General features: G+C 34.2%; 1 protein-coding gene across 1 annotated transcript in view; it reads right to left on the reverse strand.

Annotated features, from left to right (window-relative positions):
• Rps6ka6 (ribosomal protein S6 kinase A6) overlaps positions 1-24,745 on the reverse strand; it is a 94,472-nt gene that overhangs the window by 64,002 nt on the left and 5,725 nt on the right. Inside the window, exons 3-5 of the mRNA XM_036175090.1 lie at positions 13,728-13,784; positions 10,587-10,646; positions 5,455-5,568 (exon numbers count right to left, since the gene is read on the reverse strand). Coding sequence (XP_036030983.1) covers positions 5,455-5,568; positions 10,587-10,646; positions 13,728-13,784 — 231 coding nt within the window. The remainder of the gene's footprint in view (positions 1-5,454; positions 5,569-10,586; positions 10,647-13,727; positions 13,785-24,745) is intronic.

Here is a 24,745-nt window from a genome sequence, read left to right on the forward strand (position 1 = left end):
TTCTAGTCCTAATTTTGTCATGGATTTATTTTTTGTCTCAGTGGTGGATACATTAATAAAATATATTTAATACTGAAAGTATAAAATTTAATGTGAAGCTTTGCAGCTTCCATTTCAAATGCCAATTTGAACTTAATGAACTGTAGATAACTGATTTAGCTATACAGACTTCCAGTCTGACTAATTTCGGTATAATATTTTTTATTTACAAGCTTTATATAAAAAGATTTATAAATTAAAAAATAAAAAATTAATAATCTATTTTTCTTCAAACTTCTACTTTTAACAGACAAAAATATGGCCAGTACCTTTTTCCTACTAAATAGAATCAAACCATTCATTTTTTTACAAAAAAAAAAATGACAAAAAAACCTATCAATACTTAAATTTAAGTAACTATAGTTTGTAACTCAGTTTTTCTAGTAAGAATAGAGATCCACTAGAGGACAGTTGCACAGATGACGTCCCCTCAATTGTGACAGAATGCAGAAGACTGGTGTAAGCTCAAGCCGGATAAAATCCCCGCACAGAAAATGAGAAAGTGGCTTTTAGGAGCCTTTGGGCCTTTGATGGCTAGGAGAAGGATAGTCAGTTTTCTTTAGTGGAGTGATCCACGAGTAGGCTAACCACACTCTAGGACACGCCCCACTCTCAAGAGTACATGGGGTGGATTCCATGGGTTTAAAAAAAAGCAAGAAAAACTCAGAGGTTGAGTGGGTAAGAAAATGAGAGTGGATTTGGGAGGAGTTGGGGTAGGATAGTTATTATGAGCAAAATAAATTCTTATGGAATTTTAAAAAATTAATACAGAAATATAAAATACTGATCCATGAAAAAATGGCTAGTTCACCCCATAATTCAAAAATTTACACTTGTATAATGCTTTGAAAAAACTTGTTCTTTGATCTACAACTAAAATGTTTTATTGTATTTTCTGTTCAGTATAGACTATTAAAAAGATGTGAATTCAGCTGGGCGGTGGTGGTGCATGCCTTTAATCCCAGCACTCGGGAGGCAGAGGCAGGTGGATCTTTGTGAGTTCAAGGGCAGCCTGGTCTACCAAGCGAGATCCAGGAAAGGCGCAAAGCTACACAGAGAAACCCTATCTCAAAGGAAAAAAAAAAAAGATGTGAATTCAATTGTTGAGATATAATAAAGGAAATAACTGATTATATCTCATCAAGGACATTATTTAAGTGTGAGGCAGTAAAGAATCCAATGAAAAATGTACTATTTGCAGTGTTTTCCTTTATTGTGCCATGGTATAGCAGGTCTAAAAATATTGGGATTATTATGAAATCATTTTGACCTAAGGACTTCTTGAAAGGGTTTGGAGGTGACTAGTGACACACAGATTGGAGAACTACTGTTGTAGAACACAGTCCTTAATAGTATTGCAAAGAACAGCATATAAAGGAAGAGGCAGTTAAGGAAGGGTAAAAGAGGCCCTGATTCAAGAAAGAAAATGCTGTACAAAGTAGTCATTTCTCATAGCTCTTCAAGTCTTCCCTATTATTCCTAAATGTCAAATAAAAGATATCATCATTCATAATCTGAAAAAGTGACTGTTTCCTAATTCCATAATATGTCATTTTCAACAAGAAAAACCTAGCTCTATCTTCTCACAATCAATTACAAATATAGCTATTGTATCTATCATGATCTTTCTAGGTACATTAGACGGTGGGAACCTGTCCAGAGGGAAATGAGTGACTTACCTCAAAGTATTTTTTTCAAACACATGGACTTTTATATTCTCCATTAAGAAGTACTGAATAAATACTTGGAGATGAATTAGATCATATATACTTAAAAGTTGATTGTGGAGAAAAGACCAACTATAGACTATTTCAAGACACAACTATGTATTTTTAAAAAAAAACTATTACTTGATAATTGATCAGATATAAAAATAAAACAGTTCAATGTTCAAAATTCATTAAGTCCTATATTTAAAGGCTTATCATAAAAGGAAATATTATTTTATAATCCATGAGTATATATATTTATTGTATAATTGATTTGGCCCATGCTATACAATCTAGTCTGACAATGCCAGATTTTAATGTTTTGTTTATATTTTAAAATAATGTAATATTCAGGTGTACTACCTTTCATTAGTGGCCATAAGTAAAATTATATTTCATATGAACACTACAGAATTCCCCATACATTCTTCATGGGGACACTGCTTTTTCTCTATTTTACTTATATAAAAAGGTTTCATTATGACATAGTCATATATACACAGCATGATATCTCGTTCTTACTCACTTCCACTCTGACTCTTCCCATCCCTACTGCCTCTTGTGGACCTGTCTCCATTCAAGCAGTCCTCTTCATTTGATTTAATATCTTTTATTACACACACTTTTTCAACACACTCTCACTCTCTGTGAACTTCTTCATCCCTCTTTACCCTCCTATTCCACTCCATATATACAAGCACATACACGTTCTACATATGACTGAATGCATATGGAGTCCATCTGGTACTGGACTTTTTTATTTATTTATCTTGGTAATTACTGCTTCTCATTCTTGGTATAGGTATATTTGCATTGTTTGTGTAGTTTTGGTTTAATTCTGGTAAGTTACATGTCAATCAATTAATTCATTTACTCTGGATTTTTCAATTTATGAGTACAAATTTTTAAAGCACTACCCTAATGATTTTGTGAATTTCAGCAGTTTGTTGTCCCCTTTATATGTCTACTTTATCCATTTGGGTCTTCTCTAGATTTCTATTAGTTAGTTTGGCTAACTAATAGATTGTATTTTAACATTGGAACCTTCGCTGAAAAACTTAAGATTGTACAGCGCCAGGTTTCTTGGAATAGGGCCTACATGTATCTGATTCACAGCCTTAGCCAAATTCTTGAATATGTTCAGCATATTCACACAAGTCACACCCACACAATGCCTACATAAGTGATGCAATACTGACAAGCAAGTATGTTCATATCCTTAGAAGCAAAATAAAAGCTACCTTCTTAATAGCTTTGGTTGATGAACTGCATAAGTCTCACTATTCTGCATCTTATTACTATGAATTTAAAAGGGGTTTGAACAAAGACTTTGCTAAACAAACCTTTTTACACAAAGTATTCCCTAAATTTAAGGACTACACCGACAATTTGTTAGCATGTTGTTAAATTTAACATGAAGATAATATGAGAAAGACTCATTTTGTTATACATTATTTTTTATGAAGAGCAATAAAAAATTTATTTGGTCTGTTTAATATGGTTCTACCTTAAAGATATTGTTAATACCAATCCATGTGAATATGGAAGCTTTTTTTTTATGATGGCTGCCAATCATATTTCTGGCCTGCTTAAGAAAGGCTTCCAGGCCTTATGTTTATATGTTACACATTTGTAAACAACAGTGTATAGTCCAGACTTTATCTAATCTTTCCTACTCTGATTTTTCTTTTTCCATCTACATTGTCACTTGTTTTCAGTCTTGTTTGTGTTTTTTTTTTTCTGTCTTTTGACTTTTGGATTTGTTTGAAAATGGGTCTCATTATTTACCCAAGCCAGGCTCAAACCTCTTGGTAGCCTCCCAGGCTGGCTTTAACTGCAGAAGCAGCCTATTTACTCAGCCGCCTGAGTGCCAGGGTTATAGGCAAGAAATACCACATCCAACTTGTGCTACTTGCTTTCCATTTTGATTGTTGTTTATCTATGGAATTCTTAAATCTTTTATGAAACAAAGCAAGAAATAAATGCACAAATGAATATATATATATTATACATATATATTATATATTGAATAACAAAACTTTTTAATAACTTGAAATGTTTCTGTGGTATCATTTTGTCAAATATTTAAGCATTTAGACCTTGATATATAAAAAAATTATCTGTTCTAAAGTAATATATATCTCAGAAACATGAAAAATGAAGTTATATAGCATACAACACACACACACACACACACACACACACACACACACACACACACACATATAAAAGCATCTGAGTGATTATTTTATAAGTGGGCTGAGGGATTGCAGGGGCTTGGTGGAACCTGGAAAGAAACTCTCCAGCTACATACCTCCTCTACCAACACCAGCAACCTATTAATAGGCCCTTCTAATTTTTCTTTACAGGCTATTCTTTACGTTTTTATCCCTGTCTGACTTCGTTTTCTGCTACTGTGATAGGCACCATGACAAAAGAACAATTTGAGGGTCAAAGGATTTATTTGGCTTATACATTACAGTCCATCATAGAGAGAAGCCAGGGAAGGCTCTCAAGGCAGGAACTGAAGCAGAGATCATGAGGAATGTTGCTCACTGGCATGCTTCCTCTGCCTTGCTCAGCCACCTTCCTTATACAGACCAAACTCACCTATCCAGGGATGGTACCACCCACAGTGTGCAGGGCCATCCTACACCAACCATCAAATAAGATAATACCTGACAAACATGCCCATGGGCCAAACTGATGGATGCAGTGTTTCAACTGAGGTTCCCTCTTTCCAGGTGTGTTAAGTTGATAACCAATCACTTTGTCATTCATTGACAAACCATAAGCCATCTCAGTTTGTCTTTTGCATCCTAAAAACATTTCTATGTATTTCATATATTTTACACCATATAGATACCAGAATACATTCAAATAATTAACGTCTAGTTTGTAATCACCAATATATTTCATAAAACTACTGTGTACACACTAAGTACTCAGTAAATATATTTTCTTGAAAATTGCCTTAATTTTCCTCCTTGTAAAGAAGAACTCTCAGCTACTGTGATATTTTGTTTCTCCATCTTTCTCCCAACAAATAGTGATTGCAACTGTCTCCTAAAGGTTATTACTTATTGTATGCATTCAATAATTTTCATGTCTTAGATTTTAGGTATACAAGCTACAGGATCCATATCCGCATACTTCCTTTCTGAGAACATATTACTAAATACTTACTAAACAAATACAATAATGAGTATATGAATTAATTTTTCTCAAAGATTCTTCAAAGCAAGAATTTCATATCATTTCCAAATCATCTATGCAAGTTCTACTTTACTGTAAGAAATGATGGGTTAGCTCCTGATTCCACACATAAATTATAGCATAAACTTTAAATTCCCATACAGAGCTAAGAAACAGAGATAATATTGCCAGGAGATAGCCATCTATGTTAGTGAACACAAAAAAGGACATATAAAATATCTTCATAAAAATCAAGTATGTGACTTAGACAATCAGCAATGAACATGCCATGTTTTCTACCTAGAGAAATATAAGCTCGGGGGATTAGAAAACATTGACTGCTATAAAAGAACATAAAAGAAATCTGAATAAAAAACAGAAATACAACATATAAAACTAAACAATCATTTTTGCATCCTTTGAGAGCCATAGAAATGATTTCTATGCATGCATACACATTTTTTGATAAATATCAAGAAGAAAAGCAAATGGAGGGAAAAGTATTTATTACCTTTCCAAAGGATCCCTGACCAAGAACCTTAAGCAAGTCAAACTGTGCAGGATCTGCTTTCTCATATCCTTCTTTCACATGCTGTATAATAGGGATTTCTTTAAGATCTTCATTCTGCAAAATGATAATAATAATAATAATAATAATAATAATAATACTGATGTACAGTTCCAACATCTTATGATTAGTTCCATTTCAAAAAAAATCACACCATAAATTATACAATAATAAGCCCTATCAGTCTAGCAATTCCCATCTCCTGATATAACACAGAGATAATTTCATTTCTTTTGTTAGTGGGATTTGTTGTTGGTGTTATTCATTTGAGGCAGGCTTGCTATGTATACCTAGCTAGACTGGAACTTGCTATGGGTATCAGATGGGCCTCAAACTTTTGACAATTCTCTTGCCTCTGCCTTCTGCCACCAAGCCCAGCTCCTACTACACAATTTCATGCAAATGAAAGCATGTGAAATGAATTTATGCAACAGCTTTACAAGTAGATAACAATAACAAAATAATATTAAGAACTAGGACTTATTTTTTATTTTAATTTTTATTTGTGATTTTTAGATGACTACTGTATTTACATAATTCCCTCATCCTTTCTCCAACTCCTATATACTCCCTACCATGCTCTCTCTCAAACTTGTACTGCTATGGGATGTCCTGCATGTTGTGAATATATGTTGCTATGATTGATTGATAAATAAACCACTGATTGGCCAGTAGCCAGGCAGAAAGTATAGGATAGGCGGGACAAACAAAGAAGAGAGGCTGGGAGGTGAAAGCTGGGAGAGACACCAGACTGCTGTCCAGGGAGCAGCATGTAAAGGCAGCAGGTAAAGCCACGGAACAGGAGGCGACATATAGATGAACAGAAATGAGCTGAGTATAAGTGTAAGAGCTAGACAATTGTAGGCTTGAGCTAATGGCCAAGCAGTTTAAATAATATAAGCATCTGTGTGTTTATTTTATAAGTGGGCTATGGGACTGCCAGGGCTTGATGGGACCCGAAGAGAAAAACTTTAGCTACATTAGATCCTGTTTTGTTTTTTTCTTTTTTGGTTTTTTCGAGACAGGGTTTCTCTGTGTAGCTTTGTGCCTTTTCTGGAACTCGCTTTGGAGACCAGGCTGGCCTCGAACTCACAGAGATCCGCCTGGCTCTACCTCCCGAGTTCTGGGATTAAAGCCATGCGCCACCACTGCCCAGCTTTTTTAAAATTATTATCATACATATATACATATAAATATATAAATAAACCTGCTGAGTCCATCTAGTGTTGCTCATATGTATATGTTGTTAGGGTTGGTGACTGGATAATCAACTAGTGAACTCATCTGGGAGAGGGAAACTTATTCTCCTCTCTCAGCAGTCATTAATTGCCTACAGCACTTCATCTAGGGGTGGGACCTTGTGAGATTTCTACCATCTATGATGGCATGTCAACTAGTGTTATCATTGTTTAGGTCTTGTTTATGCAACCTTACTGTTGAGATTTCATGGGTGCAGCTTCCCTGTCCTATATAGAGAACACTATCCTGCATCAGCCAATATGGCCCCTGCCTCTTATGATCTTTCCAACCACTCTTCCTTCCATGTTCTTTGACCTTAGGTGTAGAAGTTGTGCTGCAGATGTACCAACTGGGGTGGAACACACCACAGTCAGTTGAGGAACTAAGATGTTTAAGCTCCTCACTGAAGTGCAACTTAGAGACGAAGACAGAGAAAGTAAAGATAAAAACTTGCAAATCATGAGAAAGCAAAAATAAAAATCTCAAAAGTCCTTTTGAATAGTAATTTACTATAATCTTAAGTATTTTAATACCTAGATCAATGCAAAGGAAACTCACAAAAATAGAATTTACAAAACTCAAAATGTTCCCATGCCATGAGGTTTTATTAACAATGTGAATATAAATGATATACAAGTTTCCTACCATCTATGTTAGAAAGAACAAAATCCTCCCAGGAAATATTTCTGCCCCATAATAGAAGACTCCTCTCAGGTGTTATGACTATATTCTAATGAGTTGTAATTCTAGTCCCTATAGAAAGCACAGCAACTAACATTTTTTTTAATCTGCATGAATTCCCTAACACAAAATAGCAAAGCTGAAAGTATAACCTCTGATCCAACCCTATCACAGTCTAGAAAACAAAATTAAAACACTCAAAGCTTGAGTTCTACAATGTCAGGTCAAATGTTCCTTACTTATTGGCCCTTAGATTATCTGACTAATTAATGGTGGCTGTGGCTAAAGTGGACAAGAGAATAGTCGCAATGAGCTAGTCTTGGCAGCTAAAATAATATCAATGTCACAGAAAGTCAGATATACACTCTCAAGAGTGGTATGTTAAATTGAGTATTACTCTATTAGGGACATTTAATATCGAAGATAATTAAGAAAAAATAACATTATATGTCTGTGCCCTAATCCCAAATGACTAATAATCTTACACACAACAAAGCCTGTGCAAGCAAGCATGTGCGCACACACACAACATACAACACATACACACACACACACACACACACACACACACACACACACACACACAGCATAGGGGGTGTGAAGCCATAGACCATCTACAAACTCAGGAGAAAGTCCTCAGAAAAAAAATCAATTTTGCCAACACCTTGATGTCAGACTTAATAGAAATCAGAATTGTGAGAAAATTAATTTCTGCTGTTTAGGACACTCAGTCTGTGGTCCTTTGTTAGGGCAGTCCTAGAAAATATATATAGTGCCTATTCTTAGTTGATCTGTGAAAATGAGGTTGTTACTGTAAAATAAAAATTTAATAACTCCCAAACAGAGTTCACTACTTTTTCCACATTAAATGACAAATCTGAGGCACAAGTGTCTACAGGGTTAAGTACTTTTCCAAAATTCTAAAGTATATTTAAAATTTAAAAAAAATTAAGAACGCTGAAAAACAACTTCTATATTCTGATCATTTTTGTTTTATATAAAAGCCAAGAATGCTGTAACACTAGAAAAATGGACTAATAAGCGCAAAACAGTTAATCAAATACACTATTGCTTCATTCCTTTGACAAGCAATTTGCTTATGGGGAAGAGATCAACTCTTAGGATGAAAAGGAGATGAAGAAGACAATCTAGTAGCAGCCTATTATACCTCCAATACAGAAGGTTCACAAGACTAAAGACTAGCCTCCAGAACAAAAGGCTAAACAAAATAATGGAGGGATACTTAAAGACTAAATACATTGGGGTTTATATAATAATGCAACATCCATCTGTTCAGGCATTTGTTTTATTTCAAGGAAGAAAAGATATTTTAGTTAAAAATCAAAACCTAAAATTAAAAAAGAAGCCATTTTGTTGTGGACTTGTTAAAGCACATGTGGAGACACAGAAGAACATGCAGAGAATACTGCAGTGTCATTAAAAGCCGTGCCAATATCAATGCCCTCTGAACAAAGGCTAACAATAATAATAATGACATAAATAATGCAAATAACAAAGTGCTACTAGCTTGAACTAAACACACCAAAATAATGAACACATTGGAAAATAATCACAGAATACTAATACTGCAAAATTTTATACCGATGACTGGAGACCAAAGGATGACAGCAAACTAATTCTTACTTAGGTTTATTCTAATTTCATCAGTCTTGGTTCCCTCATCTATAAAATGAAAATAAAACCTCTATTTCAGATCTCAGTCACATAGGATCTTTACAAAAAAACAAAATATCTATAAAAATAAGTTACTGAACTTATATGTATCATCTTTGTATACTTTATTATGAAGCATAAATTCTACCTAATAGTAACAGTCCAACAGTATTGAGTTGTGATTATTCATGAGAGTTTTGCACATTTGTAGAGTTTTTAAGATTTTGAAAGAAAGGGAGCTGAATAGAAAGAAAATTGATTGCCACCACTGTAAGAGAACAAAATACTGAAGCACAGTAAGGCTTAATACCCATCAAAAAGAAAGGCATAAGTCTATTAATCCCATCTACACAGTAGGCAAAGCCAAGATAACCACAAGCAAATCAAAGCCACCCTGGGCTACAGAGTGAGTTCAAGTCTAACCTGAAGAATTTAGTGAGCTCCTATCTCAAAATAAAAAGCAAAAGTATAGCTAGGTCTATAGCCCAGTGGTAGAACACTAACAGCTACTTAGCAGGTATGAAGCCCTAGATTCAATATCCAGTGTTACCCAAAAGGAACAGAAATGAAACAAGACAAGCAAAATCTACTGCATATTAAGCATCCATTACAGGCTTGAAATACTCTGTATCTAATGTTTTGTGTGAATTTAAGTAAAACATACTTAAAGATTATTTTTGAAAGAATTTGTCTGAGAGACATATTTCAAGCATGGTTTTTAAATTTCGAAATTTGGAATTAAAATATGGAGAAATTTATTGGGGCTTTCAAGTACATTTTTAGTTAAATATGATATGTATGTTTCTGATTAATAAAAAATAAATACATAATCTTACAGTAGTGGCATCAACAAGATATCTAAAAGTAAACATTCTTTAAACTCCCTAAGGTATTGGCAGCACTAAATAAATATTTTAAGAAGCTGTAAAAAGTAAACATAAGCCACATAAATTGGGCTAGAGAGATGGCTTGGTGATTAAGAACACTTGCTCTTGCATAGTACATGGGTTCAATTCCTAGCACCTACATGGTGGCTAACAGCCATCTGTAACTACAGATGCAAGGGAACCAACACTCTCTTTTGACTTCCAAGGGTATGCACACAGTCCATACACATGCATGCAGACAAAACACTCAGATGCATAAAATATAAAATATCTTATTTTTAAAAATAAACATAAATGAATCACAAACTACCAAATACATAACTATGCTTATTGTGACTGCATGTATAAAGTTAATTCATGTCAGCCACCTAGTAATGAAGAACAAAATACTTATACTTTTAGCCTTAATAATGTCAGAAGCAGAGGTCTAGGTGGTAAAATGTTATATCAGATACCTTTTATATGTACTAGATATTTAGAGAATCTAAGAAACACTTTATTTAATTTTCCTTGTTTTAACTGGATAAAAGATATCAAGTGAATGTGAAAGTCCAGGGTACCAATGATGTTCACTAAATTAACCTGAGTACTTACCAGGCCAGGTGCCGGTTCTCCCTCTTCCATTGGCTCCTCAACCATTTTATGATCATTTACCTGAAAGTTTTCAAAAAGTGAAGTTCAGTGCTATCAAAACTAGAATAATAACAAAGAAAAATACAACTCTAGGTATTTCCTTTCACAATCTAAAAACTTACTGAAAAACAAAAGGTCAAGGGTACAAAGAAATTATTTAGAAAAGGAAATTTATACATATAGTTCACACATTGTCCTTAAAGCCTTAATTTTTCAGAGCTTTATGTTTCACTACATGTTTCTTAAGGCTATGCCATGACCAATGACCTTACACATACATGTACGTTAGATACATTCAAAGAATGTTAGAATAGGAACAGTTTCATATGATTGCACAATGGGATATCTCATATGGTTCAATTTTAAATTCATAAGATACCATACAGAACAAAGCTTAAATTACAGGAGATTTGAGCAGCTATGGAAACATTTTCATATGCAAAGCTTTATGGATACTGCCATATATTCAAGCATTACTTTCTTTTAAAGTAAATACAGAAGGCTTTGACCAAGGGTCTATAACTATGACCCACAGGCCAATCAAGTTAGCTACCTGGTCCTGAATAAATGTTACAGAAATACAGTCAGCCTCATTTATTTCCCTATTATCTAAGATGGCTTTCACATTACAAGAGCAAAGTTAAGTAGTTGTGACAGAGATACTGTAACTACAAAATGTTAAATATTTATTGTTCGGCCTTTTACAGAAAATGTATAAAAAGTTCTCACTGATCTAAGGAGTTTGCAAATTAAATAACAGTAAGTTGGTCTAAGTAAAAAGAAATTTAACTAATGCCCATTTGTAAGAGATCACAGAAAAGTAAAACTAGATGGATGGACAGAAAGAATGATGAATTAAATAAAGCTACTAATGACACCAAAAATAGAATAAGCTCAATAAGTCTACCTCTCTCCTGATTATCAACTAAAAATCCTATTTAGAATACTAAAGAAACCATCTTGGGACTCTAGGAAGTAAACACTAACAATAGGAAAAAATACCAAAATTTGAAAAACAACTCAGAGTTTATTTAAACTCTCTTATTAAAGGAAGCAGGAAAATAGGTTCCTGTACTAAGAAAGGTACAGGTGTAATCCCTTTTTATTCACTGTCTTTGTCACTAAAGGAACAATTCCAACAGTACAAAGCTATGTGAACTAGGGCTTTGAAAGAAAATCCTATTTCTGGCCAGAGGAACAGATTAAAGCCCCTGGAAAATGGATAATTTATAAGAAATTACAATAGAGCTATTTCTTGATTCTAGGTTTGAACTAATGCAAGTATTGGCTCCAACAACAAACTGTATGTGTAGGGACTACAACATCAAAATACAAGAACATCTGTGAAAACTACAATATTAACCAATACTAAAAACTCAGACTAACCATGAGTGAGAAATTAGATTCCAGTAAACAGTGGAAGAACATTGATCTAAGACTCATGTTAGCCAATGTGTATGCAAAAAAAACCAGAGCAGCTTTATTAGTTAATGCCATAAATTGTACACAATCTGTGTGTCCTTCAAGCAGTCCTGGACAAGCAATAAAAGATCACACATCAACCAAAAGTAAGAACTACTGAAACTTCTGACAGATCAGATGATTCCTTGGACACATTTGGCCAATTCAAAGAAGGCAGTTCCTAAGTGTTCGTTATTGAATGGATGGCTCTAAGAATGCAATGTTGAAAAACAAGCAAACTGTAGGGGATAAATAAAAAAAAATAACCAATATAAAATTAATCAGGGAGCCATTCTCTATCAGTTCTTTACCCAGGGTTCCAAATTTCTGTATATGACTTCACTGTCTTATACCTTGCCTCAACAGACTGGGAAATGTGGTATTAAAAACACAAGCTATAAATTTGTCATTAACAATCAACTTTCAATAAACAATACAAAACCCAGGAAGATAGTATCCTGATAGTCAAAATTTTACAATAAAGTGATTCACATATTTATCTATACATAAACAGTTATGTCTACAAAAAGGATTATCTACACAAAAAGGAAACTACAACTTTGACTTGCCTCTGTTACCTAGCTACTGGTTACATCCTAGTCATATCTTATGACTAATTTATCATGAAGCTGTTAGTCTGGAGGAACTAGGAAGAAAATTAATCAGGATGAGTCAAAAAATATCACTGCATCCTGGGAATCATGCCAGTCACAAACAGAACACCTAACTTTTCCTACTTCATCGACCTTAAAAGAGCAGGTTCTCAATATAAGAATATCCATCTACAGAATACCACAGAAGTCACTGGTGTTTACTAAAACCCAAATCATTTTCACTCATGGAAAAATATTTTGCCCCTAATAAGTATAAAATGGAACCCCAGCCTGGTACCTATAATCAAAGCACTTGAGAGACTGAGAGGAGAATTGTGAGATCAAGTCCACTGTGGTTTACATAACAAGATCTTCTCTCAAAACAACAAAAGAATTAAATGGCCAAAAACCTCAGTGACCAGCTCTCATCAGCCTAATAAAGAATATTTTTAAATTAACTTAATTTTCTCAGAAAAGAATGTTATCACTTTCTAATAATCTGGAGACACCATAAAAATAAAGATATACAAATAAAAAAGAAGCTAGTGATAAGGTAAGAAATAATAGATGATGTAAATTAATAATTTCATTAACAGAACATATATGTCATCGGTTTTCACAACAAATATTATAGTATTATTAACTTACTAATAGTCTCCAGAATCCCCCAAAATACACCTACCAAGGAAAATGACTGTATGCATATAGTATACAATGTTAATACACTTAAGAATGTGATATTCTAAAGAAATTTTGTTCTCAAATAACCTTCATGACTACATGTTAGGTACTGACGGCTTCTGGAAAATGTCAATTATTATTATTATTGTTGTTGTTGTTCCTTCTCCTCCTCTTCCTCCTCTACCTTCTCTTTCTTCTTCACTTCAAACAACTAGAGCAAATTAGAGCTAAATTTAGAGGTACATTCACAATACCAAGAATAATAATAATCTAGGTCTGTATATTGAGTCAAAACCTTGACAAAACTGAAATTTCCAAGTTATTCAATACAGCAAACACACTCTAAGATACTCCCCATGATCCTCACCTCTACGTGCTCATATTCTTGTACGGTCTCCGTCTTCGGAACAAACATAACCTGTGGCTGGATTCCAAAGAGAAAGAATAATTACAAAGGTGATGGGATTTCATTTGTATGCTGACATTATGCCAAAAAAAAGTCTAGAGATTCTCCTTATTGTCTTCATTGAACTAAGTGGTCACGTTGGAACCCATATGACAAAGAACTATAACCATCTTGTTGCAGTACTGAGCAACTTAAGGGAAGCCTCCAGTCAATACTCATCAAAATGGCCAGACTTTTGACCTTACAGGCACAAAGAAAAGAAATGTGCCAAAAACCTTCTGAGAGTTTAAAAGTAGACCTTCCCCAGTGAAGCCTCCAGATAAGAATGCAGAAGAGCCGAAACCTTGATTACAGGTTTGTGTGACTAAGCAGAAGACTTAATTGAGTCATGCCCATATTCCCAGCCCATACAAATGAAGTGATGATAAATATATCTTTGTATAATCTGTAAATTGGCCGTAAAGACTTATGTAGCAAGAGATATTTCTTATAACCAATATTATTGTTCAAAAGTGCCCAGGATTAAAAGTTCTCTTCTAAAAAGATTTTCTAGGGAAAATGTTTACAGCTTTAATATTTTAGAAGTATCTTTATTAAACCCATATCTTTGTTCTCATTTTATAGACAAATTGTAAATTACATCTTACTATCTTACTAAGTAACCTAGGAAAAACAGCTAAAATTTCAAAACATTTGCATGATAGTTAAGACTAAGAAGTTATGTTGTCCTTTAATGCTGTTTTAAAAATAAGTTACTTACTTAAGAAGTACATTACAGAACACATGTCATACTTCTCTCATACTCACAGTTAAGGCAGGAGGACTGCTATGGCTTTGAGGACAGCCTGTGCTGCACAGCAAATTCCAGGCTAGAAGGGTCTACAAAGTGAGACCATTCTCACTATATCCTTACTTCAGATATATAAGTTAGTCATTGAAAGATAAATTATAAAAATCACAAAAATATAAGTTCAATTAACAGCAGACTGCAGAACACATCCTAGAATTTGCTTTTTAAAAAGACAATCCGAGCTGGCTGTTTGGAACCTTGGGCTTACACAGGGACACTTTGCTCAGCCTGGAAGGAGGGGACTGGACCTGCCTGTACTGAATCCACCAGGTTTAAATGAATCCCCAGGGGAGTCTTGGCCCTGGAGGACATGGGAATGGAGGGGAGGGGCTGGGGGAAGGTGGGGGGGGGGGCGGGAGGGGGGAGGACAGGGGAACCCATGGCTGATGGGTAAAATTAAAACACAAATATACGTATTTAAAAAAGGACAATTCCACCATAGCTACAGATGTAAATAAACTGGAACATTTGTATAGTGCTGATAACTATTGTCAAACAGCATAGCTGCCATAAAAATATAGCTGTTCCTCAAAAAAAATAAAGTAGAATTAGCATATTATACATAATTGTACTTCTGGTTGTGAAACCAAAGGAACTGAAAGCAAAGTCTCAAAGACATGTTTGTGTACTGCATGATCAGAGAAGCACATCCACAATGGGAAAGGACGGAAGCAACCTAAGCATCTCAGTATTTACATGAACAGCAGTAGAGTATATGTATACAAAAGAAAACTCTTCAGCTTTAAAAAGCAAACACTCGGGACGCAGAGGAAGGCGGATCTCTGTGAGTTCAAGGCCAGCCTGGTGTACAAAGCGAGTTCCAGGAAAGGCACAAAGCTACCCAAGAGAAACCCTGTCTCGAAACAGGCCCCCCCAAAAAAGCAAACAATCCTGACACATACTACAAAATGGATAAACCCTAAAGAGATTACTTTAAGTGAAATAAAAGACTAACAAAAAGACAAATACTTTATAATTCTACTTACATGAAGTGTCAAAACGAGCCAAATTCATATAGATAGAAGATAAAATAGCAGCATAGGCAGGTGGCCCTCTATTAGTTCAAAGCCAACCTAGTCCACATAGAAAGACCCAGGCCAGACAGGGATACACAGTAAGACACTGTCTCAAAACCAAACAAGCAAAAAAGAATGAATTCGGTCATATGTAGAGGTTTTTAAAAGCTGATCCTACAAAAATAGAAAACCTGTCTTAGGACAACTTATAAGAAGTTCTCTCCTTCTACTACATGGGTCTCAGGGATAGAAATCAGGTCATCAGGCATGCTGCACTATATGGCTGGCCCACACTTATGTCTTTAATCTTTTAGACTGAATTCCATAGTCAAGATTATTGTAGGAAGCTAGATAGTACCTAAAATACTCACCTAAATAACTTGCCTATATTCTTTCCATATTTCTAATGATACTATACTCCTATATGGTTTCAATCCCAAATTCTTGGTCCTTTAATATACACAGCCCATCTAGCCATGGCCACCGCTTTGGGGTGAGCTTTAAAAGGAGCTATTTTGTTTCAAATAGATCTGAAAAACTTAACTGAAAATAGAATCTAAGGACACAAAACAAATACATACAACCTCCAAGCTATTTCCTTAGTTAGGTATTTAAAAGCAGTTATGAGGCTTTGCTGTTAAGTGAATTAGCTGATCAAATATACACAAAGCACAAAAACAAAATTAAAGATAGATGTGGTCTTTACAATCTTTACTACTTTAGTCACCTACCCTTAGCATGACAGCTCATCTGTATCAAATCATAAAGTCACACCTTCACCTTTTCCCTCTACACAGACTAAAATCAGTCTCATAATAACTGCCATGGTTTCTATCAAGAAACACTAATTAAGCAGGTACGGTGGCCCACACTAGTAAGCTTAGCACACTTGATGCTGAGACTAGTTTACTGTGAATTCAATGCCAGCCTGGGCTACACAGTAAGTTCCAACTGCCCTGGGCTAGTATGAAACCTTGTCTGGAAAGAAATAAAGGAAAGAAACGGTATCTTGTTAAATACCTCATTTCATAAATTTTAGAGCAAAGATATCACATCTTATTACTCTATTACTCCACAATGTAGGACATTACCTGGAAATAGGCTCTGTATAAATATTTGTGAAAAGGGATGACTATATTTGGGAAATATTTGTGAAAAGGAATGACTATATTTGGAAACTGAATGAATTCAGCTTATAAACTTAGTCCCATAATAACTGCCATTATTTCTGACTTGAAACGTCTAAAAGTTTCTCTAGCAACTAACTACATTAATTTCCAGCAAGTCATTTTGCTATCATTTCTGACTCTTAATCTTAGAAAGATTTATTTAATACATATATTAAAATACGGGGATATATGTATAAGTCTGACTTTAGGTGTCCAGAGTCCAGAAGAGAATATCCAATCAGACCGCCTGGAGCTAGAGTTACAGTCATTTATGAGTCATCTGACATAGGTGCTGAGAATCAAACCCCTGTCTTCTATAAGAATAGAACAGTTTCTTAGCCAGAATCACCTGTATAAACCCTAATTTTCTATTTTAAAAGCCAAGAGAGTCCAGCTCATTCAAAATATTTTTGAAATATAGCTTAGGTTAGCCAAAAGACTTTTTAAAATATCAAATAATTCTTAAAATCATTCTTTGAATGGCAGTTATTTTAACATGTGATAATTTTTTAAATTTGTCTCGCTGGGCAGTGGTGGCGCACACCTTTAATCCCAGCGCTCGGGAGGCAGAGTCAGGCGGATCTCTGTGAGTTCGAGGCCAGCCTGGGCTACAGAGTTAGCTCCAGGAAAGGTGCAAAGCTACCCTGTCTCGAAAATAAAAACAAACAAACAAAAAAAAAATGTTTCTTAACTCTAATTTTTGTTAGCAAAAGTAGTATAAATGTTAGGGAGCCCATTACATAGTCCTTCATCTAAACTATGGCCCATGGGTCAAATTTTGCCCATTTTCATCTGGTCAACAGACTTGTATAATTTTACATTCACAACTCTCCCTAAAGGTATAGAATATGTGGCATATATTATATGTGGCCTATTATTATCTGATCCCCTGTAGAAAAAGTTATCAATCCCCAGTCAATATAATTTATAAATCATAAGTATAAATTTAAGGATGTATAGGAACCGTAAGGTATCCTCCCAATAAAAGAATAAAAAATATCTACTATATGTGATTATAATTTGCACAGTATACATCTAATTTCATAAAAATACACCTGCATTTCCTTTGTGTGTGGGGGTGGTGGTGATGGTGCCACAGGCCCTTGTTATATAATATAAATGGCCTGGTACTCCATATGTATCCCAGACTTGTCTCAGACTCAAAGAAATCCTCCTGCCTCTGCTCTCAGATACCAATATTACATGTGTGCCACCACAAACTATATCCAATAAATTTCCTTTTATTTTTTTAGATAACATCTCACTATGTAACTCAGGCCAGTGTAGAATTTTCTATGTACTCCATGTTGGCATTGAATTCATGATGCTCCTGCCTCTGCTTCTCAAGAGCTTGGATTCTCAAGGCTTGTATTTAGCTGAACCTGTAATTTGAACATACTTTTCTGTAGTGTTTCTTAAATAAAAAATATACAAGAGACAAATACTGTGGTAGACACTTGTAATCCCAGCACCTGGAAGACTAAGACAAGAGCATCACAAATTCCAAACCTCAAAAAAAGGCCAACAAAATGGATTCTTAAGTTTCAATGCATTTTAAATGCTAGCTTGACAATCATAACTTTAACTGCTAGCCAGACAATCATAACTTTAACTGCAGAAAACTGCAAATGTAGGAAAATCAGTGCATTAAATTTTTGAGCTGTTAATCCCATTAACAGATTAATGGGTTAAGAATATTTAGTTCAATTGTTGGAACCAGCATTAATTCAGCCAAATCACTTTCAACATTTTAGTTGCGGCATAAATTTCAAAAGGATTTAACACCAAAAAATGTCAAACACACTGCTTTCAAATAATGCAGAGCTTAAAAATATAAAAGTTAAAAATATGATTATACTTAACTTTCTATCAGATGTCATCAAGTTGCAACATTCATCTGATTTAGATACCTTGCCAAAACACTACAGCAATTCAAATCACTACGTTCAGAGCCAGAGATGCTGTAATTTACAGAAATGAAATGGCTACTGTGGTCTTAACAATCTTCCTGAATCATAGCACCTAATAGTTCAAAGTCATCTGTGTTATCTAACCAAGGTCATGTCTAAATCTACCACGGACTGCTTACAGGTATCTCTCAAGGCCTTGGGTTCAATACCTAGGGCTTCTAAATAAATAAACAAACAAACAAATGAATAAATGCAGCAAAGAATCTGACAAGCTGTCACACAACATTCTTTCAACTATTTGGGAGGATCACTTGAGACAAGGATAATGAGATCACTCTGCCAACATAGTTAAACCCTCCCTTTAAAGTCATTGTTCATTTTAAAAACTTCATTATAAAGTTATGAGAATCAGCATAAATATTAAAATCTACCGCTATTCCTACAATAGCTATTTATGTCTTCTGCCATAATTCCTGCACATACTTCTCCAATTTGACATGGTATGTATAAAATCAAACATGACTAAATTAAAGAGCTAGCATTAATTCTAAAATAGCTTGTTAACTTAGAAAACAAACCTCTAGATTTTTTATTGTTTTAATATCCAATACAGAAAGTCTAATGAACCTATGAGAGCTGTGACAGTCAATCTCCACTGTTAGCTGACTAGACTTAGAATCACATAGGAGACTGGTGAGGCATATCTGTAAGTGTGCCTGTGAGGGTGTTTCCAGGCAGGATTAACTGAAAAGTGGGTGGCACCATAGAATAGGGCCCAGGTGAATAAAAAAAGGGAAAAGGAGAACACCAGATTTATGACACCTAGCATCCTCTGCTTCCTGGCCCATGTGACTTAATCTTATGTGTCTCTCCCATACCCATCACCATAATAGACCAACTGTCTGAAACCTTAAGCAAAATAGGTCTTTCTGCTCTTTATGTTATTTCTGTTATTTTTTGTCACAATAACAAAAAAATCAACTGATATAAGATCCAAATTCACAAATAACTCAAATATTTTAAAGAAATTCATTAGTAAAACTAACTTTTCTTGCCAGTGGTGGTGGCGGCACATGCCTTTAATCCCAGCACTCGGGAGGCAAAGCCAGGCGGATCTCTGTGAGTTCCAGAAAAGGCGCAAAGTTACACAGAGAAACCCTGTCTCGAAAAAACAAAACAAAAACAAAAACAAAACAAAACAGCTTTTCTTTCATTTATGGCAGAAATAATTTTAGAACACTGAAAAACAAATCAAGATGGGCATGTTTCTAAGCCCTCTCAAGAATAATGGAAATAATGTAAGGTAATAAGGCACAAACTGAATTGAAAGATGTACACCAAAGCTGCATTTTCAGCTTTTAAAGCTCTACTTCCTTGACAGCTTATTTAAGTAGGAAGAGAAACTGCTACTACTTTTTAAAGCAAAAGAGTAAAATGCATCACTTAGTCTATGAGTAATGGCACAGAAACTAAAACATTAATGCCTCAGAAAAATACTTTAAAGCTTTCTGTAGGCCAAAATTTGTTAGTATTTATAACATAATATACTGTCTATTTAGACATTTCCTTGTGAGTATAAATGAATGTACACACATACACAAACACGTCACTCATCTTCAGTTATAAAGGCAGGAATCTGGAACAATACCCAATGAAGCCTATAAAGCAACTATCATTACGTTATGCCTCATAAATAGATACCACTCATTTGATAAATAAATGAATATCAAATAACATTTAGAATTAATTAAAACAAATCCAAAACTCATTATGCTTTCAAAAATACTACTATTTATAGCAGGTGGCTCCTGAATAATACTAAGTATATCCATACAATATATATTCAAATGTATTTGGAGATCTTCTGGGTTTTGTAATTCATTTAATCACACAATTAAAAAAAATATCTGCTTTCTATATGGGCAGAAATTTGTTTACTATGCTTAGCTGACATCAGAGCTAATAATTTGAACACATTTGAATACGATCAATGTATTACAAAAGCCAAGGCATATGCCATCATGCCAGTCCCATAAGGGCTATGGCATACACTTTTGGAAAGTTTCCTTGCAAAGAACACATGTATGGTATGTGGCATAAATGAGTACATATATACATAAAGCCTGTCTACATCCCTGGTATTCTTTGTAGAAAATTCTCACTGTATTAAGCTCTTAGAGATATAATGTCCATATAATTACATTATAATGTCTTGAGAATATGTAATGAGTATAAATTGTCCATTGTTTTTTCTCAAGGTTAAAGAATTTTGCTATGACAAACATTTTTATTTTGTTCAAAAACTCTATATTGTTCTTATCAAACATATATAAAGTACAACTGCTCTATTTCTATCTCAAAATAATAAATAATCTAATTTCCATTTTATAAATGAAAAATTTCAAGTAACTAACACCTAAAAACACACATCAAACCAATTCCAACCCAAGTCACAGTCTGTAAACATATGATACCATAGTCTATTCACCTCATGAAAAAAAATGGTTAAAAAAAAAAGGATAAAAGCTATTTTAGAAATAAAATAAGTTTCTGCAGGAAGAAAGCTACTACAAACTATTAGCTTAAGATGAAGTCTTAACCAAAATGTTTTCATTGGTAAAATTTTTGTTCATTTGTTTGTTTTTCGAGACAGGGTTTCTCTGTGTGGCTTCGCGCCTTTCCTGGAATTCACTCTGTAGACCAGGCTGGCCTCAAACTCACAGAGATCCGCCTGGCTCTGACTCCCAAGTGCTGGGATTAAAGACGTACACCGCCACCACCACCCGGCATTCATTAGTAAAATTTTGCGTCAAAATATTAACTGGGAGAAATCATGATTCTAGTCTATAGGAAATAGTAGCTTAGGTAACATAACAAACATGTTCTATAAAAGCAGCACCATCCTCTTATAGAAAGAATAAAAAAAAGAAGTCTTACTCTAACTAATCTGGTATAAAATATTTTAAAATTTAAGCCACACAGAAAATCAAATATGAAAGAAACACTGATTTGTGAATAAAATGCCTTTTAAGAAAAATTACAATCACTTCATACACAGGATACTTAGAATCATCTTATACAAAAGCCATCAAATAGTTAATTTTTTAATTTGAAAACCTATTAATCTTCAATATTTGGACTGCAAATGAAAAACAGCTAAAAGCATTATGATTTTACAGAATGCCCATAATTGGAAAAAATACCCTTCTAAGTAGTTATATGTATTATGTCTTATCATTAATCCCAACTGTACATATAAAGCAACTAAGTCAAGCAACTTACCAAAGGTCACAAAGTCTAGAAATAGAGAAGATGGAATCCACAGTCAGGTATTCTAGCTTCAGAATTGTAATAATATTATATGTTCCTGAATTCCTAGAGAATCTGAAGGCCTAACTAATACTTTATTTTTTCCTAAAAAATGATATGTACATTATCAAATTCTTCTTGAGCAGTATTCATTCAGTGGAGAACAGGTAGTATTTTTAATAATGGCATAAGAATACTGGATATCAATATGGGAAAAAAAATGAACCCATCATTTATAAAATTTAATCACAAGCAGATCGAAAGTCCAAGAAAAGCATACACTTCAAACATAACCCCAATGAAAAAAACAGAGAAATTTCATGACCTTGGATTCAGGCAAATTTTTCTTATATAATATGCAAAGTAAGATTCACAAAAGAACAAATTCATAAAGCAAACTTCATTAAAATAAAAAAAACCCTCTACTCTTCATTAAAAAAAATAAAATGCCACATAATGGAAGGAAAAGGTCAAAAATCAAAGCCTGATAAAGGACCTATTTCCAAAATTCTCAAAACTCGTAAGAAAGCAAACAAGTCAATTTAAAAATAACAAAAATTTGAAAAACACAATTCACTGGGAAAAACATGTGCATGACAAATAAGTGTTTCAAAAAATCCCCAACAATATTTTTAATAACAGAAATGGAAGCTCAAAAAATAATGGGATGCCATTATACACCTATCAGAATGAATAAATATTTTAACTGGCAATATCAAGCACTTACAAAAATTCAAAGAAACTGGAACTTTCCCATGGCAACTTCATTCATTCATAAGTATTTGCCCAAGGTAAATGAAAATGAAGTTCCATTCAAATCAGTATATCCACACAATTTTATATGACTTTAGTCGTAATTAGTACAAACTAATAACAATCCAAATGTTTTAAACTGAATAATGGGTAAGCCAAACTTACTAAGACCACATAAAAGAACACTGTAAAAGAGTGAAAAGAAAGATCTGGACACATATAGCATCACACAAAAGGAACAAATGAAATCAAATTAATACTGTTTAAAGATCTGATCAACTAAGTGATCCTATCTTTTCTGAATATCTATGTCTCCTCTAAAAGGTTCTCCAAGCATTCATTTATTCTTGCAGTTTTGATTTGCACACTCTAAAAGCAATGAGCTGAGCTGCTCTAGCACGTATTCCCTGCCATAACAGACTGAAATCCTGACAGTGTGAGTCAAAACAACTGATTACTCTACTTGTTTAGCTAGCTAATACAAATGAGATATGTGTTAATCAAATGGGCCACAATTCCCTTACTTAACTAATATTCTGTGCTTTGGATCTGAAATGGCCCCCAAAGCTATATGCTAGAGACTTGGTTGCCACGTCAGAGTGTGGTATGAAGGTGGTGTAAGCTTTAGGATGTGACACCTAGTAGGGGGAAGAAGGTGGCTGAATGTGCACCTGACAGTTAAGTCTTATTTTCTCATTCCCCTTTCCTTTCCTCCTCCCTCTCTTTCTTTGCTTTCTGGCAGCCACACAGAAAGTAGCCTTCATCTACCATGGCCTCCCCACCATGATGTTTTACCTGGACACAAGCCCACAACAATGAGACCAAATGATTGTGAACTGAACTCATGGAAACTGTGAAGCAAAATATCTCTCCTCTTTTTACGTTATTTTCCCAGATATTTTATTAAGTGACAGAAGAATGACTAATACAACTTTCTAATTACATGGCCACACTATATCTAAATAAGCTAGAACTCTATCTACAATTTTGTTTTTCCTGCGATGGAAAAGTAAACCACTTTAAACTAAACAGCACTAGCCTATAAAACAGCTCAAACATCTCCTTCAGTCCCAGTCACATCTTTAAAACAACAGAACAAAAACACTCAGAAGCAAATCACAGTTCACAGAAATTTTCTCTAATTGCTATCTTAGGAACTGACTTTTTATCTTATTGCTTAACAAGAACTACAGGACCATTTTTGTTTTTACTTTGTCCTAGAGTCATTTTCTTTACAATGTCTGGATATCATTATCATCTGGAAAATGATGCTGAGGTCCTTTCCAAAGCAGTTAACTATCAACATATCTAAGAGTACAGCACTGGCATAGGAAACTTAAAAAAAAAAAAATCCCAGCGTTAATCTGATATACAACCAGAATTGAAAAAAAAAAAAAAATGAAGGCCAAATTTTATAATTCAATTCTATTAAAATGTAGAGCACCCTAAAGTTTGCTTACCTGTGTTCTATTTCACCCTCTACTTCCATCCTCTCTCTACCCTTTCCATATATTTGCTATTTCCATTTTAGTAGCTCACAAAATTTATTAATTATATTTCCTATAAACCATCTCAAATACCCTGTGAAATAAACCTTAAGCCGAAAGCTTGCTTTCTGTCTCACACACACAGGGGGTTTGTAGGGGGCAGATTACTTCAATGTGCAAGTTAAAACACAGCAGTAAAATCAGTTACACAAGATACCTGCAGGAAAATTCAGAACATATCTCTATGATAAGCAAAAGCCAGATTAAGTAGTTTATCTCTTAGATATCTTTCCTGTGTAACTCTTTTCCCATCTAAAGAAAAAAATTTTAAATGCATATATAAAATAACTATCAACAAGAACAGCACATAATCCTTAGAAATAACGTAAGTAAGCATATGTCAAATGCTGACAAAGTACTGAACTTTGTGTGCTTGCTAAGTCTTTAGAACCATCACTAAATACAATGATAGCACGAACTAAGAA

This window comes from Onychomys torridus, chromosome X (genome assembly GCF_903995425.1).
Source record: "Onychomys torridus chromosome X, mOncTor1.1, whole genome shotgun sequence".
Taxonomy (NCBI): domain Eukaryota; kingdom Metazoa; phylum Chordata; class Mammalia; order Rodentia; family Cricetidae; genus Onychomys; species Onychomys torridus.